We start from the raw sequence: 20,199 nt of genomic DNA on the forward strand, positions 1-20,199 counted from the left end.
CTGGTCATGTGTTCCCAAGAAATGTCATTGTTCTCACACGAAAATAGAAACTTAGTGAGAGTCACTGTATGAAAACGTGTATCTTAAGTTGTAAGTATAAGCATTGCAAAAGTGTATTGACAGTTTTTAAATAAAACTTGACATTTCTTGAAATAAATACTTTTAGTCGTTATGTTTTAACATTAAGAGGCTATGCAATTATTTTTATACATCTGTAGTTTTGAAACTCCTAATTTGACTAGAGCCAGAGTAAGAGAGAGCGTGTATTCTCTTTTAGGGAGATTTGAGATATTACAAAAGATGTAAACATGATACTCAAAAGGCTAAGAATCATAATAGATTCTTATTCAGAAGTAAGAGAGTGTTTTTGTGAACTTGAAATGTTTATTGAAGTTGGGAAAGTTTAAAACATTATATCTCTCGTCTCCCATATTTGCTAAGAAAAGAACAGTATGGCTTCAAATAGCCCCTTATGCCCTCTAAATCCAGTCGTCCTCTCCAGAAGTTTGAATGCTAAACACTCTGAAATTGAACTTGCATTTGCATGTGTTCTGAATTTTGAGGCTTGTTGGTGTATTTTGGTATTCTGACCTCTGAACTCTAAGCTTTGGTCTATGAATTTATCGTCATTCATCAAAATGAAATCAACTGTTAAATGACCCTAATTTATGTAGTCAGTAGACAGATCTTTCTTTAACCCAAAGCTTGAAGTATGGAAAGGTTTTTCTAACTTCCTATGTGTCTCTTATTGGAGTTTTCCTCCCCCTCTACAAAAAAAAAGGTGAAACCTATTTTTTTAAAAAAAGCAGTTGGCAGAGTAGTACAGTAAAGACATATTCCTTTCATCTGTATTTGTCAGTTCTGAATATTTTGCTATTTTTGCTCTATCTAGATGTCTGTCTACTTTTATCCTCTGAGAATCATTTAAAAGTGAATTATAGACGTCATGATGGTTCATCTCTAAATATTTCAGCATGTGGCTCTTAAGAACAGGAACATTCTCCTATATAGCCATGATACCATTATCACTGCTAAGAAATTTAACATTCATACAGTATTTCTAATATGCAGCCTACATTCAGATTTCCTTAATTATCTCCAAAATATACTTTATAGCTATTTTCCCCCATCTCAGATGAAATCAAGGATCATGCATCGCATTAAATTGTCAGTTTTCTTTAGTGTTCTTTAGTCTAGACGCTTCTCTCTGCCTTTTTTTTCGTTCATGACTATCTTTTTTGAAACTTTTAACCAGCAACAGTCTAATACAGTAGCCCCTAGGCATATGTGGCTGTTGAGGATTTGTTATGTGACTAGTGCTACTGAGGAATTGAATTTTTAGTTTTATCTACTTTTAATTAAATTTTAAATTGCCACATGTGGCTAATGGCTATCTTGTTGTACAGCACAGGTCTATATAGAATGTCTTATAGAATGTCCGACAATCTGGATTTGTCTGATTGTTTTCTCCTGAGTTTTTCCTCATTTTTGGCAAGTTAATTACATAGGTAGTGATATTTATTTCCCATTGCATATTGTTGGAATATATCAGTTTGCAATTATGTCAAATATACAATATAATGCCACTTTGTTCCAGACAATATTGTATAACAAAGCACTTTAATGCAACTGTTTGAATCTGATACTTGTTTAGTGTGCCCCATGATAAATAAATCTAAAAACTATTTTTATTTTCATCATTAAGGTATTGGAAGTATGACTCCAGTGCTCATGCCTGGGGTCTTAATCTTAGATATAGTGTTGAAGAGGTATCTTGGTAGAATGGTAGACATAAACATTGAAAAGGTTTTGTCAAAACTACCTCTTCAAGGCAGATGTTCTTGAAGTTCAGATTAATTCTGCAACAGTGGAGCTTTGCTCTGTAGTGCTCCTTTTTTCCCCTCCTCCTTTCTCTGAATTGGCTGCTGTATGTTATTCTGAGTAATAGATTTGACATTTAATGTTATGCAACATTTAAGATAACACAGTATCATTTTGGCTTTGGAAACATTTAGGCTACCCATGAATAATTAGGAGTCTATTCTAATGGATTATTACCACATTGATAATTATTTGACATGTAAAAGCGTTTCCTTTAGTCTTTCAGAACTAGATACACATGCATTAGTATTCTCTGGATTGGATAAAAAATATAATAAGGGCACTTTGTGATAGAAAGGTGAACATGCAACTGATGATACTTTTAAACTTTGAAAGTTGTCCTTGTTTAGTAGATAAAACGGATACTTTTCTAGAAAAACACAGTTTATCAAAATCAACTCTACTAGAAGCACCTAAATAGAACAATCATCATAGAGGAAATAGAGAAAATAGTAAAAGTGGTCTTCCTCAACGGCCAAGATGACTTCACAGGGGAATTCTACCAAATCTTCAAGATCAATAGTTAGTGTTACTACAGCTACTTAAGACCATATTTTGTTTCTGCCATCTAGTCAATTCCGACTCCTAGTGACCCCAGGTACAGCAGAGAGAACCCTGCCCAGTCTTTTTGCGCCATCTTCTCGCCTTCTGACGCTGTATCAGACAATGCTCCGCTGCTATTCATAGGATTTTTGTGGCCAATTTTTTCAGAAGTAGGCGGCCAGGTCCATAAGACTATATAAAAAGAAAACTTCCAGATTTCTTTTTGAAGTAAGTATGACATGGATTCCAGAATCGGACAGACCGCACCAAAAAAGAAAGCTACTAACCAGTTCCAATTAGGAATATTGGTATAAAAATCTTTGAATAAAATATTAGTAAACAAAATCCAGCAATCCAGAGGAGAAAAATCATAATCTCCTAATATGCAGAAAAGGCATTTGATGAAATTCAATTCCCATTTATTACTAAAGCATTCAATAAAATCTTAATGGGGAAGCACTAGAGGCATTCCCCCTAAAGTCAGAAACTAGACAAGGATAACCACTGTCCCCACAAATCTTTGGTGTTTTGTTGGAAGTGTGGAAGTATTAGCCAACACATATACAGGAGACAGGAATATGTTAAACGACACCACAGGGAAGCAGTCAGCAAAATTCAGAATGTAAGAAATCTACAGCCAAAATGACTAGATTAAAAGAGATTTAAGAGACAGATTTGTTTGTACTGTTTTGGATCCTTATTCTGATTCTAAAAATTCAACTGTAAAACATTTATGAGACAATTGATGAAATTTGAACACTGATGTTAGGTGATATTAAAGTGTTATTCATTGTTTTAGTTGTGATGATAATATTGAGGATTTTTTTTAAAGAGTCCTTATCTCTTAGAAATACACGCTGAAATGTTTGTTAGTGAAATAAAAGAATGTCTAAGATTTACTTGAAAATAATCGGGAATGGTTAGGGACTGGTTGTGGGATAAACATAAAACAAGAGTGGCCATGAGTTAATGATTATTGTAGTTGGAAGTTGGGTTCATGGAGTTCACTGTAGTCTATTTATGTATGTTTGAAATTTTCCATAATAAAAAGTGTTTTAAGTCCTTATTTGCTATTAATCTTAAATCTAAGCTCCTCATGTATGTAGGTTTAAAGAGTCCATGGCTTCCAGAAGAAAGAAGTAAGCTTTTTTTTGATCTTGCAAACATTTTAATTTGTGTATTTTCCATTGCAAAACACTGTTAGTAAAAAAGTATAAGTCAACACTTGCTAGTCTTAGTATTAAAGACTTGGCTTCTGATATTTTATTGAGTGGGCTAAGCCTAGATTTGGCTTTAATAGTTAGTGGTAGATCTCAGTCAGAAATTCAAGTGAAAGGATTATTCTAAAAGTTTTAGTGACTATTTTAAGAGAGAAAAGTTTTCTTTAAAATTGCCTAATCTAGAGAGAATCACATATGTAAATTTCTTAAGATTTTTTTATACCAAATGGTTTGCCTAAAGTCTTGATTTAATTTGTTTCAGATGGATTTGATGCCTTTTATTAACAAAGCTGGCTGTGAGTGTCTTAATGAAAGCGATGAGCATGGATTTGACAATTGTTTACGAAAAGACCTGACCTTCTTAGAATCTGATTGTGATGAACAGGTAATTGAATGCTTAAGTTAAGGCTTGTAGAGATTGTCAATATTTATGCCCGCTCTTGTTTCTTTATCCTGTTTCCATCTTACGGTTTTATGTCTCTCCTTCCCGGATGACAACTTCTTCCTTCCTTTTTATAACTTTCAGTTTCTTTGACCCCTGTCCTTGGACGGTGCAGACCCACCTCCTTTCTCTGTTCTGTGCCAGCTGCACAAGGGAGAGCCGCAGAACTCTTGGATTGGCTCCTCTGCTGAGTGAGCCTTCACTGCTCTTAAGTCCTTTTGTTCATTCTTGACCCACTTTCAATACTTTTTACCCCCCCAGATGAGTTTGTCTCAGAGAAGCAGAGACTAATTAAATGAGCACTCCTTACATGTCTAGTCCTCACTCCCAGATGTGAACCTGTATTGTACTTCTCTGTACTTCCCTGCATTGTTGTCACATTGGAAGTAGTGTGTTACTGCCTTGATCAAGCCATCGTTATCTTCATCTTGACTATTATTTTCCTTAATTTACTTTCTGTTTCACTGTCTCTGCTTTGTCCCCATTCCAGATCATCTTCTACATGTTCACAAAAATTATATTTCTAAAATATAAATCTGAGCATGCTTCTCTTTTTGAAAAAGTTCACTGGCTTCAGGAAGAGGGTGTCTGATTCTTGCTGACTTGATTTGTTTCTAGCCTTCCAGTCTCATCTCCTCTACACCTGTGGTTCAAATCCCTAAATATACCTTGCTTGATATTTTTTGACACACCATTGCAGGTCAAGTATAAAAAGCACTTATGTAACCAGAGGAAATAGTCTAGGTATTTTCTTAGGCAACCAGACCACAAAGAGTATGAAATTATAACTCCAAACTCCATATTTCTTTGCTCCAACCAGAGCTACCTTACTATGTAGGTTTGAGGGTATCCTTCACACTGTGTTCCTTGTAAATGGAGCCCTGAATGTAACCTGATGACACTTGTCAGCCGGACTGGCTACCCCTTCCCTGAAATCTTCCTCCTGGGGTGGAAGCATGGGTAGCTACATCAGACACAGTTTCAGCTAGAAAGAAGATTGAGCAAAGGAATCAGAGTTTCTGAGAAGTAGGCCTTCTGACAGTGTTTTGTATCCCAGTTCCCTTACGTCGCCTTCCAAATTTAGTTAGTTAGATAAGTGTAGGATAGAGGTTTAGAGGTTACCGTGGAGCTGTGAGAGTCCTGTTCTCTTGAGTTTTGGATCAGAGTTCATTTGAGGGCTAGTCTCTCCACGTAACCTGTGCATTGTTTCCAAGTTGTCCAGTGATGTGGGTAGGTGCTAACAAATAAACTATTCTGGAAAAAAAGCAGCTCATAGGCTAAGATATATAGCTTAAATAATTTGGGGATTTTATGGAAAGCAGATTACTTGTCAGTTTATAGGTCAGAAGACCTTAGGTTTTTATGTATAATTTTAATTTATTGTGTTAAATTTTGTTGTTATCACTTCTGTATATGAATAATAGATGATTGTATTTCTCCAATGTCAATGTGGTCAAGTTACTTGCAACTTACTGATTTTCCTTATTACATTGGTTTGATTTTGTTAGCTGAAATAAATTTTTTTTACATCTGTTGTTTTACTTAGCTTTGTATGTATTCAAGGTGTTCAAGTGTCCTTCTAAAATGAAACTCTTTTCTTCACAGCTACTTATTACTGTAGCATTCAATCAACCTGTTAAGCTTTATTCAATGAAATTTCAAGGGCCAGATAATGGTGAGTAAGGAACAGCTTTTCTTTAAACTAACTTTCTGCTCTGTAGACCTGTTAGCACATGTTTAAAACTTTTTATTAAATAAAGGTAGATATTCCTTGTTTTGGGAAAGAGTAAAATTATTTTTGGAGCAAAGCAAGGATATGAATGAATGGACAAATAATATGAGATTATTAGGGACTGAAGGCAAAAAAATGGAAACTTTTATCTTAATTCTAAAGTTTTTTATTTTAGGATTTAAGTTTCCTCTTAATCTGAAAACTACTGAACCCTTTCCTGCAACTATTACTCTAAAACTCTAAGTTCAGAGCAGCCATTTTTTAGGATCAGAACTGGGAGACATTTATTTCAAACTCCTCTTTTAGATGATAAAACTGAGGCTCTAGATCTTCCTATTTATGCTCAATTAATAATTTCATCTTCTTTCTACATATTAGGATGCTGAAAACATGATTGTGCAGACCTGGCATTTCTTTTTTTTTTTTTTTACTAAATAAGAATATTTTTTATTCACCTCTCCCTTTTTTTTAATGTGTCTGTTGAGGTTTTTTTGTTGAGGGGATGGGTGGGGGCGGACTAGAGTGTTTTTTTGTTTTTGTTTTTTTTTTAATTGATTGGGAGAAACAGCCAGCACCCTATTTATCAGATGGCATTCCTTTCTCATTTGTTATTCTAAGTTTTCATGTATTCGTGATTTTTCATTTATAAAATTGTACCTTTATTCTGAAAATACAAAATATTTGAAAAGAAAATGCTGTAGAAGTGAGTATTTAAGCAATGTGAATATTTAAGATTCCTTAATCAGCCATAGAATAGGGACCTTAGACTATGCCATGAAGTTAAAGGACCTAAGACATTCTATAAAAGTGCTCTTACCACTGAGCACATCCTAATCCCTAAGATGAAATTTGGTAGTTTGTATAATTCATTTCCTTTTGGCTAAATGTTGTCACAGATAACGCTTTCCTCCTAACTAACAAACTGTACCAGTTGTTGGCACTTGCAAGACCCAGCTCAAGTGTTACTTCATTTATGAAACTTTTGTTAACATCCATATACTGTCAGACTCCATTGCCTCCCTCCCTGTACCTCTTCAGTAGTAGCGTTGCATTTATCATAGTATGTTTTTGTAGTTGAAGCTGAGAACTCTGTATGTGTATGTACATGTATATGTATGTATGTGTTTTAGTCTAGTATTCCTAGTACTTAGTATAATGCTTTCAGGCCAAGGGGTATACCAGTAAATGTCTATTGAAAAAACCAAAACGGCTATAAAAATACTGACTTTCTTACAATTTCTAAAGATAGAGGTCTACAAAGGTGTATATATGTATGTATGTGTGTATGTGTGTCTGTATAGTGTGAATGTAATGATAAAGGGAAGAAGTATTGTATGTTTGTAGTTTTTAGCATTTAATTTTATTCTACCGTTTTATAGGTCAGGGTCCTAAATACGTAAAAATTTTTATCAATCTACCTCGATCTATGGATTTTGAAGAGGCAGAAAGAAGTGAACCAACTCAAGCTCTGGAACTAACAGAGGATGATATTAAAGAAGATGGCATTGTCCCACTTCGTTATGTTAAGTTTCAGAATGTTAACAGTGTAACTGTAAGTAGCATTTTATCCAGATGTATTTCATGAGTTTGTGGGTTATAATTCATGGTGTAGGTGATTCTAAATGATCCTTTAAAGTAGTTATTTGTCCACTTGGTTTGAAATGAATAATAAACTAATTAAATTTTCTTCTTTTTAATTATCTGTATGCCCGAAAGAGACAGGACAAGTTAATTTTTAAAAATTTGTGGACTTAGCAGTTTATTTATTTTATATGTATTTGGCAACTTTTGTTAAAAGTTTATTCTAGAACTTTTATACTTACACTGAAGATATTCCTGCTTTATCCTTCATACCTGGTGATGAGTGATGATACATTGTAAAAATCCAATTAACTTTTCTAGAACATAGAGTTTTTAATAGTGCAATGGTCATGATCTCAGTAAAAATGACTTTTTAAAAAGATAATTTTACATCGTCTTAATTTATATTGTCAGCTGCTTCCTAGCAGTTATTAATTGCTTTTGTGAATTTTAGTATTGAAACCCAGCACATGCTCCCTGCCCCCGCCCCCCCCCCCCAGCCCAGTCCTTCAGAGGGGGGAGGCAGGAAGGTTAGAAGAGAATCATAGAACACCTAGAAAAAGAGTTAGGAGCCAGCACATTCACTGAGAAGAAGTCTTGCCAAACTAATGTGATTTCTTTGTTTTAATGGAATGATTCTGTTTTTGTAAATTAGAAGAATGCTGTAGCACGTGTCCTTAGGGGGTTTTCAGTGGAGTTTCACGGACTGTCGTTAGTAGTAAGATGAAGGGTTATAATTAAATTGAGTTTTCAGTATTTGAAATGTTCTACCCAAATGAAATTGAAGAAAATGGTTATATTAAACTAGAAGACTGGTTATAAAATATTTTCCTGACCATACTTGTATTTGTAACGTATCCTCACCTGTTTCTTAAGTGATGGGAGGAAGGCATTTATTTGTTGGAAAAAGCCCTTTCAACCCAGACATCCTGATGTAATCTCCTCTGTCATTGAGAATCTCTGAGTGCAGTTATCTTGTAATAGACTCAAGTCTCTACATCCTGTGTCCTGTCTCAATCAGAATTTTAGTCAATGACTTAAGACACAGAAAACATGGCTGTCACTTTTTTGTTGATAACGTTAAAATCGAAATGACAGTTTTGATCAGAAAGTCTAATCAAACTAAGTAGATGAATTTTTTTTTATTGAGGTCATAATAGTTTATAACATTGTGAAATTTCAGTTGTACATTATCATTTGTCAGTTACCATATAAATGTTCGCCTTCACCCTTTGTGTCCGCCCCCCAATGCTGTTCCCTTTGGTAACCACTAAACTGTTCTCCTTGTCCGTGTGTTAGTTTATCTTCCACATGTGAGTGAAATCATATGGTATTTGTCTTTCTATGGCTTATTTCACTTGACATTAATACTCTCAAGGTTCATCCATATTGTAACCAATAGGACAATTGTGTCTTTTTTATGGTTGAGTAGTATTCCATTGGATGTATATAACACATCTTCTTTATCCAGTGATCAGTTGACGGGCACTTGGGTTGCTTCCACTTCTTGGCTATAGTGAATAATGCTGCAGTGAACATAGGGGTGCTTAAGTCTCTTTGAATTGTTGATTTCAAGTTCTTTGGATAAATACCCAGTAGTAGGATAGCTGGGTTGTATGGTATTTCTATTTTTAATTTTTTGAGAACTCTCCATACTGTTTTCCATAGTGGCTGCACCAGTTTGCATTCCAGCTAGCAGTGTGTGAGGGTTCCCTTTTCTCCGCATCATCTCCAATATTTGTAATTTTTTTCTTGGTGATTATAGCCATTCTAATGGGTATAAGGTGATATCTTCATATAGTTTTGATTTGCATTTCCCTGATGATTAGTGGTGTCAAACATCTTTTCATGTACCTCTTGGCCATCTGTGTATCTTCTTTGGAAAAACGTCTGTTCGTATCCTCTGCCCATTTTTTAATTGGGTTGTTTTTATTGTTCAGTTGTGTGAGTTCTTTATATATTTTGGAGATTGATCCCTTGTTGGATATGTGATTTGCAAATGTTTTCTCCCAGTTGGTGGGTTGTCTTTTTGTTTTGATTCTGGTTTCCTTTGCCTTGCAGAAGCTCTTTAGTCTGATGAAGTCCCACTTGTTTATTTTTTCTTTTGTTTCCCTTGTCCGAGTAGACATGGTATTTGAAAAGATCCTGCTAAGACCAAGGTCAAAAGAGTGTACTGCCTATATTTTCTTCTAGGACTTTTATGGTTTCGGGTCTTATCTTCAAGTCTTTGATCCATTTTGAGTTAAGTTTTGTGTATGGTGAAAGATAATGGTCTACTTTCATTCTTTTGCATGTGGCTGTCCAGTTTTCCCAACACCATTTTTTGTGTGTGTGTGCGTGTGTTTTCAGATTCTTTTAAATTGCGTTATTAGTTTACAACATTGTGAAATTTCTGTTGTACGTTATTACTTGTGTGCCACTATATATGTGCTCACCTTCATGCCCAGTGCCCTCCCCCCAGCTTCTTCCCCTGGTAACCACTGAACTGTTCCCTTTGTCCAAGTGTTTGTTTATCTTCCACATATGAGTGAAATCATCTGATGTTTGTCTTTGTCTATCTGGCTTACTTTGCTTAACATAATACCCTCCAGGTCCATCCATGTTCTTGCAAATGGGATGATTTTGTCTTCTTTTTTTTTTTTTTTAGGGCTGAGTAGTGTTCTATTGTATATATATACACCACATCTTTATCCAGTCATCAGTCAGTGCGCACTTGGGTTGCTTCCATGTCTTGGCTATTGTGAATAATGCTGCAATGAATATGGGGTGCATAAGTCATTTTGAATTGTTGGTTTCAAGTTCTTTGGATACATACCCAGTAGTGGGATAGCTGGGTCATATGGTATTTCTGTTTCTAGTTCTTTTGAGAAATCTCCATACTGTTTTCCATAGTGGCTGCACCAGTTTGCATTGCCACAAGCAGTGAATGAGGGTTCCTTCTTCTCTACAACCTCTCCAACATTTGTTATTTTCTGTCTTAGTGATTATAGCCATTTTATTGGGTGTAAGATGGTATCTTAGGGTAGTTTTGATTTGCATTTCCCAGATGATTAGTGATGTCGAACATCTTTTCATGTACTTATTGGCCATCTGCCTATCTTCTTTGGAGAAATGTCTGTTCATATTCTCTGCCCATTTTTTGATTGGGTGGTTTGTTGTTTTGTTGTTCAGTTGTGTGAGCTCTTTATGTATAATGGAGATTAACCCCTTGTCAGATATATGACTTGCAATTGTTTTCTACCAGTTGGTGGGTTGTCTTTTTGTTTTGATCCTGGTTTCCTTTGCCTTGCAGAAACTTCTTAGTCTGATGAAGTCCCACTTGTTTTTTTCTTTTATTTCCCTTGTCTGAGAAGACATGGTATTCAATAAGATCCTTTTAAGATCGATGTCAAAGAGTGTACTACCTATATTTTCTTCCAGAAGTTTTGTGGTTTCAGGTCTTACCTTCAGGTGTTTGATTCATTTTGAGTTAATTTTTGTGGTTGGCATAAGATAGTGGTGTACTTTCATTCTTTTGCATGTGGCTTCCCAGTTTTCTCAACACCATTTATTAAAGAGACTGTCTTTTCTCCATTGTATGTTCTTAGCCCCTTTGTTGAAGATTAGCTGTCCATAGACTTGTGGTTTTATTTCTGGGTTTTCACCTCTGTTCCATTGATCTGTGTGCTTGTTTCTGTACCAGTACTGTGCTGTTTTGATAACAATAGCTTTGTAGTATATTTTGAAGTCCGGAATTGTGATGCCTCCAGCTTTGTTCTTTTTTCTCAGGATTGCTTTAGCTATTCAGGGTCTTTTATTGTCCCATATGAATTTTGGGATGCTTTGTTCTATTTCTGTGAAGAATGTCATTGAGATTCTGAATGGGATTGCATTGAATCTATAGACTGCTTTAGGTAGTATGGACATTTTAACTCTGTTTATTCTTCCAATCCATGTGTGTGGAATATCCTTCCATTTCTTTATGTCATCATTGATTTCTTTCAATAGTGTCTTATAGTTTTCATTGTATAGGTTTTTTAACCTCCTTGGTGAAATTTATTCCTAGATATTTTCTTTTTGTTGCCATTCTAAATGGGATTGTATTCTTGAGTTCTCTTTCTGTTAGTTCGTTATTAGAGTATAGAAATGCAACTGACTTTTTAAGTTATTTTGTACCCTGCAGTTTTGCTGTCGTTGTTGATTATTTCTAATAGTTTTCCTATGGATTCTTTAGGGTTTTCTATATATAAAATCATGTGGTCTGCAAACAGTGAGAGTTTCACTTCTTCATTGCCTCTTTGGACTCCTTTTATTTCTTTTTCTTGCCTAATTGCTCTGGCCAAAACCTCCAGTACTATGTTGAATAAGAGTGGCAAGAGTGGACACCCTTCTCTTGTTCCTGTTCCCAGAGGGATGGCTTTCAGTTTTTCCCCATTGAGTATGGTATTGGCTGTGGGTTGTCATATATGGCCTTTACTACATTGAGGTATTTTCCTTCTATACCCATTTTATTGAGCGTTTTTATCATAAATGGATGTTGGATCTTGTCAAATGCTTTTTCTGCATCTGTTGAGATGACCATATGGTTTTTATCTCTCATTTTGTCAATGTGGTGTATCACGTTGATTGATTTTGGATGTTGAACCATCCTTGTGTCCCTGATATAAATCCCACTTGGTCATGGTGTATGATCTTTTTAATGTATTATTGTATTTGGTTTGCCAATATTTTGTTGAAGATTTTTGCATCTGTGTTCACCAGCAATATTGACCTATAATTTTCCTTCTCTGTATTGTCCTTGTCTGGCTTTGGTATCAGGGTGATATTTGCCTCGTAGAATGTGTTAGGAAGTGTTCCTCTTCCTCAATTTTCTGGAATAGTTTGAGAAGGATAGGGATTAAATCTTTGAATGTTTGGTAGAATTCTCCAGAGAAGCCATCTGGTCCTGGGCTTTTTTGGGGGAGGTTTTTGATTACTATTTCAATCTCTTTACTTGTGATTGGTCTATTCAGATTCTCTATTTTTTCTTGGTTCAGTTTTGGGACATCGTATGAGGCTAAGAATTTATCCCCTTCTTCTAGATTGTCCAATTTGTTGGCATATAGGTTTTCATAGTATCCTCTTATAACCCTTTGTATTTCCATGGTATCATTGTAATTTCTCCTGTTTAATTTCTAATTTTATTTATTTGAGCCGTCTCTCTTTTTTTCCTTAGTGAGTCTTGCTAAACGTTTGTCAATTTTTATCTTCTCAAAGAACAGCTCTTTGTTTCATTGATCCTTTTTTGTTTGCTTCAGTTTTATTTATTTCTGCTCTTTCATTATTTCCCTCCTTCTGTGTATTTTTGGACTTTGTTTATTCTTCTTCTAATTCTGTTAGCTGTGGTTTAAGCTTGCTTGTTTGAGATTTTTCTTGTTTGTTAAGGTGGGCCTGTATTGCTATGAATTTCCCTCTTAGGTCTGCTTTTGCTGCGTCCCATTTGAGTTGGTATGGTCTATTTTAATTCTTATTTGTCTCCAGATACTTTTTGATTTCTCCATGATCCATTGGTTGTTCATTAGCATGTTGTTTAGTCTCCACATGTTTGTCACTTTCCCAGCTTTTTTCTTGTAGTTGATTTCTTGTTTCATAGCATTATGGTCCAAAAAGCTGCTTGATATGATTTTAATCTTCTTAAATTTATTGAGGCTTGCCTTGTTTCTCAACGTATGGTCTGTCCTTGAGAATATTCCATGTGCACTTGAGAAGAATGTGTATTCTGTTGTTTTTGAGTGGAGTGTTCTATATATGTGTGTCTATTAAGTCCATGTGGTCTAGTTTTTCATTTAAATCCACTATTTCCTTGTTGACTTTCTATCTGGATGATCTATCCATTGATGTAAGTCTAGTATTAATGTCTCCTGATCTTACTGTGTTGTTGTTAATATCTCCTTTTAGGTTTGTTAGTAGTTGCTTTATGTACTTCAGTGCCCATATGTTGGGTGCATTGCATATATATTTATAAGTGTATGTCATCTTGGTGGAGTGTCCCTTTTATCGTTATATACTGTCCCCCTTTGTCTCTCACTACCTTTTTTGTTTTGAAGTTTACTTTGTCTGATAAAAGTTTGGCAACACCTGCTTTCTTTGTTTTCCATTACTTTGGAGTATTGTGTTCCCATCCCTTCACTCTGAGCCTGTATTTGTCTTTAGAGCTGAGATCTGTTTCCTGCAGACAGCACATTGTTGAGTCTTGTTTTCTAATTCATCCTGCCACTCTGTCTTTTGATTGGAGAATTCAATCCATTTACATTTAGAGTGCTTATTGATACATGAGGGCTGAATGCTGCCATTTTTATTGCTTGTTTTCTGGTTCTTCTGCATTTTCTCTTTTTTCTCGTCTCATGTATTTCAGACTACCACTTCAGTTTGGTAGTTCTCTGTGATGGTTTTCTTAGTTTTGTCTTTATTTATCATTTGTGTCTCTGCTCTGGTTACTTGTTTAGTGGTTACCATGAGGTTTGTGTAAAAAAATCTCCTAGATGAGATAGTCCATTTTCTCTTATCCTCTTATTTCCTTAGACTAAGCTGATTCTGTCCCTTTCTAAGTTATTATTGTCACAGCTTATTCAATTTTGTCTTGTGAGTTTGTGCTTAAAATGATAAAATTAGATTTATTTTTGGTGTTTTCTTTCCCTCTATCTTTAACGTTATAAAACTGTTTGCTATCCTGTTCTGATAGAGATCTGCAGTTTTCTGATTTTGTCTACCTATTTCTGTCCTTGCTCAAGGCTTCATAAACTGTTTCCTGTTTTTTTCAGGTATGAGGCCCATCTTGAGCATTTCTTGTAGGTGGTGGGGTTCTTGTTGTGATGAACTTCCTTAGCTTTTGTTTATCTGTGAAAGTTTTATTTCTCCATCATATCTGAAGGGTATTTTCACTGGATAGGGTATTCTTCACTGAAAGTTTTTGTCTTTCAGAAGTTTGTATATATCATTCCTCTCTCTCCTAGCCTGTAAGGTTTCTGCTGAGAAATCTGCTGAAAGCCTGATAGGGGTTCCTTTGTAAGTTTTTTTTTATGTCTTGCTGCCCTTCATATTTTTCCTTTGTTATTGACTTTTGCTAGCTTTACTACTATATGCTTTGGAGAAGGTCTTTTTACGTTGATATAATTAGGAAATCTGTTAGCTTCCTTCACTTGTATTTGCAGGTCTTTCCCCATGTTTGGCAAGTTTCAGCTGTTATTTCTTTCAACAAGCTTTCTGCTCCATTCTCCTCTTCTTCCCCTGGATTACCTATAATCCTTATGTTGCGTTTTCTAATTGAGTCAGATATTTCATGGAGAATTTTCTTCTTTTTACTCTTAGTTCTCTTTCCTCCTCCACCTGAAGCAGTTCTATATTTCTGTCTTCCCTACTGCTGAATCTCTCCTCCATAATAGTAGCTGTGTTATTCAGGGAGTCCAGATTTTTCTTTATCTCATCCTTTGTTTTTCATCTCCAACATTTCTGATTGATTTTTCCTTATAGTTTCAATCTATTTTGTGAAGTTCCTGATTTCATTGAACCGTCTATCTGTATTTTCTTGTAACTCATTAGTTTTTTTATGATAGCTATTTTGAATTCTCTGTCATTTAGATTATAAATTTCTGTGCCTTCAGGATTGATTTCTAGCTGTTTGTCATTTTCCTGCTAGTCTGGAGTGTTAATATATTTTTTCATACTGTTTGATGATGTGGATTTGTCCCTCTGCATTGTGATAGTATTTGGTTGCAGATTCCACCTGTTCCCACAGGGTAGGGGTCAAAAGCTATATATTCTGAGCCTGCCGCGACCCTAGCTCGCTCGATCACAGCTGCTGCTGCTTTTCTATCCTACATGCTGGCACTGTGGCCCACCGGCTGAGCTTGAGTGCCAGGTGGTGAGAGGGGCACTTTCTTTTGCCTGCATGATCCCAGGGCTGTTCTCGCTCTGCTCTCACTCTCTGCTGTCCTGGGGTACTGGCTTGATGAAGACACCCCTGCAATACATTAGCCACCTCTGTGTGGGACTTTCCCATGGGCTGTGAGGGAACTTGGAGAGTGAAGGTGTTCCTGCAGAGGGCCACCCCACCCCCAGTACATGAATTTCAAAAGTGTAAATATAACCTTTTGCTTAGATTTAGAGAGCATTACAAATAAATGAATGGAGAGCTTATTTAGTAGTCTACTTAAAGATTTGGAGTTTCTAATTGATAATCTCAGTTTGAGATGAATGTGTGGTTGCCTATAATAACAATAAAAATTCATGAATGCCATTTGAGAATGAAAGAAGTATGTTGTCCAAATCCAGAGAAGCAGTGTTCTTAAGCAGACAGCATCTAAAGTATTGTGTTTTAAAAAATGGAGCAAATAAAATTAATTTCTATATATCGAAAAAGGATCTGTGAGTAAAACTTCTGTCTCCTAACATACCCAGGCTAGTTCTTAAATAGAAATAAAGAATCAAGCTTAGAAAAATATGCAGGCTGTAGTATCTTTTTAGCAGATGATTTCCAATACTTTTTCCCTCTTAATATCCTTGGAAATACAGTGAATGAATGAGTATCAGAAAGAATATAACTACAGAAATTTTCCTCAGTGAAAAACTACAATCTTAATAAAATTTCAACAGTGATCTGCACATTGTAATCATGAATTTCATACTCTCTTAACATTCATTCTCTGTAAAGAATTTAATTATGACCCCTCCCACGACTACACTAAATTGTCAGGAACTTCTTGTATGTCTGGGTGTCTTGCCATGACATCCCTGGAGAGGGTGAGAATAGCAGAGCAAATAGTGGAATCAGTAGTTCTGTAGGAGTACCAAGTCTAAATGTAATTTGGATTCATCCTTAAAAAGATGGGAGGGCAGGGGCCGGTCCCATGGCTGAGTGAAGTTTGTGTGGTCTGCTTCGGCAGCCCAGAGTTTCGCTGGTTTGGATCCTGGGTGTGGACATGGCATCGCTCATCAGGTCATGCTGAGGTGGGGTCCCACATAGCACAAGCAGAAGGACCTACACCTAGAATATACAACTGTGTACTGGGGGGCTTTGGGGAGAAGAAAGGCAAAAAAAAGAAGATTGGCAACAGATGTCAGCTCAGGTGCCAATCTTTAAGGAAAAAAAAAGAATGGAGGGTATTTTTATTAATAATATAAGGAAATCAATCTTAAAACATGTTTGTGAAAAAAGAATTGTAATTGTTAATGTAAATTTTTTTTTTTTGGTAGATATTTGTTCAGTCCAATCAAGGTGAAGAAGAAACAACAAGAATTTCATATTTTACTTTTATTGGTACTCCAGTCCAGGCAACAAATATGAATGACTTCAAACGAGTAAGTTTGTTTGAATGATGCTTAGAAGTAAAAATACAGTTTTAAAGAAATAATTTCGTAAAGACCAAAATGATATCGTGTCATGAAATTTTGAAAGTTAAACTAGGACAGTAAGTTCTCCTAATCACATTTTTAAATATCCAACTAAAAGAAATCTGTAATAAAAAATGGTAAGTCCTGCTGATAATAGTGTCTGTTAATGAATGGCATCCAAATAAGAGGGTAAGAATAATTGTTTGGTTACAGAAAGTAGTTAGGAATAATGGAAAAATAGAAGTAAGTTAAATCATTATTATTAGTCAGTTTTTAAGAACTTTGCTACATTAAGGTTATGATTATCATTCTGATGAAAGCATACTTAAAATGACTTGAATAATTTTGGTCAAAAAGAGCGGACTCAGTTTTACTACTCTGAAATGCTTTCAAACCATGTCTGTGTGCTGAAAGAACATTTCAGCAAACAAATTTTCAGTGAACAGTCAGGTTTTATTTTTATATATTTAATTTTTTTTTTTTTGAGGACACAGTCCTAAGGTTTGCAAAGAATTTATAAGGTACATGGGAACTTTAGGAATGAGAACATTTTGTACATTCGTGGAACTACTTCTAATTGGTAACACTTTCTTAGGGTGACTCTTAAAATATACAACCACAGGTCATAGAAGTACCACTGAGAGCTTTATCAGCGCAGAACCCAGTTGCTATACACAGATGAAACGTGCCGCAGCACAGGAGATGTAGGTATCACTGTGTTTCTGATAGCTGCCTGTAGCAGAATCTAGGACTTGAGGTTATTAAGAGAGGAAGAGTTTCCCTAGGGCTGCTGGCACATGGAGGAAGAGGCACCCAGCTTAACAATTTAGACCCCAGTTTGGGGAGTTAGAGCAGTGGAACATCCTGAAAACTTACTTCTTTTAGTGGTATCTATAGATCTAATTTTAATTCAATTACAGAAGAATTCATAAAATTGCGTAATGGTGGATGAGCTTGTAAAATTGTATGCTGTTTTGACAAAATTGATAACCTGACAATAGATAGTTTAACTGGTCATTTTTCAACTACTGTCTTACTGTCTCATGGTATAATTCACTTTTGGGAGCTGTAGGAACAATTAGGTACTTAGATCAGTCATGTCAAGTGTTTGACATATGTATAATGACAGGTCAGAAGAAGCAGAGATTAAACATCTACGTTTTTATGATATGAAATATGCTGTGCTGGGAAAATGTGTGAGCAGCAGAGATGTTTTTGGCTGCCTGCTTTGTTAGTTTGCTCGTTTGAATTAAATGCCATTGGATTTTACTTTTCTTGTGCCTTGCATAGTTTGTTAGCTTAATCTTTTCATAAAATCTATTGCTTTAAATCCCATTATTTCCTCATAGATTAATTTGTCTCTAGTTTCTGTGTCTCATCTCAACTTATGCTATGTGATTTCTGTTTTCTTCTCTAAGTAATCACTACTCTCTCTTGTTCATCTTCTTACCAACCTGCCATTCGGTTATAGTTTTTCTAATGTGCATTAATATTGTCCATCTGAGAATCTGTCTTCACCTCTTTGTTTTTAACATCCTGCCTCCCACCCCGTTTTTCTCTTTTTTGACTACCAGACTACCTTTTTTGGACTGTCTTTGGTATAGCACAAGTGTTAGACCTTTCTTGCTTGAGAGTATTTGTGTTTGTTTTATATTTTGGCTATTTGTTCATTTAACTAAATAGTTTTTTACCTGATTTAAAATTACTGTAAAGCAATAGTTCTCAACTTTTTGGTCTCAGGACCCCTTTACAGTATTAAATATTATTAAAGGCCAAAAAAGAACTTTTATTTATGTGGGGTATATTTATCTAATGTTTTAACATTTAAGAAATTAAAAATAAATTTAAAAATATTTAAATTTATATTTACAAATAATAAGCTCATATGTTAACACAAATAATATTTTTAAATTAAAATACATATTTTCCAAGACAAAACCAATTTAGTGAGAAAAGGAGCATTGTTTTATACTTTTATCAATTTCTTTACTGTCTAGTTAATAGAATCATCTCATTCTCATATCTGCTTCTGCATTCAGTCACTTTTGCTGTCACAGGTCATGTAGCCTGTGGAAAACTTTATTGTACACTTGTGAGACAATGAAAGTTAGAAAGGCAAATAACAATTGAGCATTATTATGAAAATAGTTTTGACCTTGAAGACTTCATGAAAGAGTCTTAGGGACCCCCAGCCTGGACCACACTGAGAACTGCTGCAAGAATAATTTAATACTATAATGGACTCCCTTTTTGGTGTTCTGGATTTCTTAGTTGCTTGCTTTAGTGTTTGATAAATTTTAATTGGTTGAATTATTTTATTATGTACGTTAATATTACATTTCCTTTCAATAGTTTCTGAATGAGATTTGTTCTGCTTGTGTCATTCATTGCCCTGTAGGGTTATTCCTCAAAAGTAAGCTAATATTTCAGTGTTTTTTTTGTATTATGCTAAATCAGCAATTTCAATGTAGGAAAATTGCGAAAAAAAATTAGTTTATGTTTAACTGCAATTAGCTGGTTTGGTCCTTGTATGGATAGAGTCACTGGTTAGAAGTTATAAATGAGTTTGGTTTCTAGTGAAGGAAATAACAAATACATGTATGGGACTTGTCTCTATATTACTATTCTAGGTACAGTCATGATCCTTGTCTATATCGAGTTTATATTCTTGAAGTATAATGCAAAACATTTGGAAAGTTAATCAAAATTAATCAAAGCTTAGTTCAAGGTTCTCTTCCTCCACAGAGTATTCTCTCTCTTCTACGTTCCCAGCCCAGTGATATTTCCTTCTTCCCCAAAATGGGTGAGAAAGCATGAGAATATTTTGTGGAGAAAGAGGGCCTTGAACTAAATTTTGAGAGTAGAAATGGATAGAGGAAAAGATAGCAGTGGGCACTCCAGGTGGAATGGAGAAATGGAATTTGGGTATGAAAGTGGGAAGGTGCCCGACTCATTCAAGGACAGGTCAAGTACAGCACTTCTTTCCCTTTATTTAGTCTGAATTTTAAAGGGAACCCATAGTAATTAGAATTTAAAATTTCAAAATAGATTTGGTATGTACTTTATCACGACAGGAAAGTTTTGATACCTTTTTGTGTAGTGAAGAGAGCCATATAAAATAGGTTAATGAATGATAAAATACAATTAGCATTTTCAGTTTACGTTTTTATGTTGTATGAGTTGTTTTTAGATAATTTTAGCTTTGAGAATGTCATTGACCTTCTCCTTATGTCGCTAAGATGGCAGAAGCTAAGGTAAAGCTGATGAATCTTGGATGTGGATAGAAATCTTAGACCACCTTGCATGCTATTACCATTTTATTAGGTTATACTTTTAAGATTTGATAGACTAGTACACACCTTCCACTTGTCTGGTTTTGGCTCGTATGGGCATTGTGCACAGATTATAATATACACTTAGGCTGTTTGTAGTTGTAAATGGATTCTTTGTGT

General features: G+C 35.2%; 1 protein-coding gene across 5 annotated transcripts in view; it reads left to right on the forward strand.

The window, feature by feature from the left end:
• TXNL1 (thioredoxin like 1) overlaps positions 1-20,199 on the forward strand; it is a 36,760-nt gene that overhangs the window by 13,687 nt on the left and 2,874 nt on the right. For 3 of the 5 annotated variants that reach the window (XR_011504392.1, XM_014847024.3, XM_014847030.3), the window contains exons 4-7: positions 3,907-4,029; positions 5,692-5,761; positions 7,198-7,370; positions 16,610-16,714. Coding sequence is in view for 3 of the 5 variants with exons in the window: in XM_014847024.3 (XP_014702510.1) it covers positions 3,907-4,029; positions 5,692-5,761; positions 7,198-7,370; positions 16,610-16,714 (471 nt within the window). In the remaining 2 variants the exon portion in view is untranslated. Of the gene's footprint in view, positions 1-3,906; positions 4,030-5,691; positions 5,762-7,197; positions 7,371-16,609; positions 16,715-17,369; positions 17,452-20,199 lie in introns of all 5 variants that reach the window. The other 2 variants (XR_011504391.1, XM_070512987.1) reach the window with 1 other exon arrangement.

This window comes from Equus asinus, chromosome 7, assembly GCF_041296235.1.
Source record: "Equus asinus isolate D_3611 breed Donkey chromosome 7, EquAss-T2T_v2, whole genome shotgun sequence".
Classification (NCBI taxonomy): Eukaryota; Metazoa; Chordata; class Mammalia; order Perissodactyla; family Equidae; genus Equus; species Equus asinus.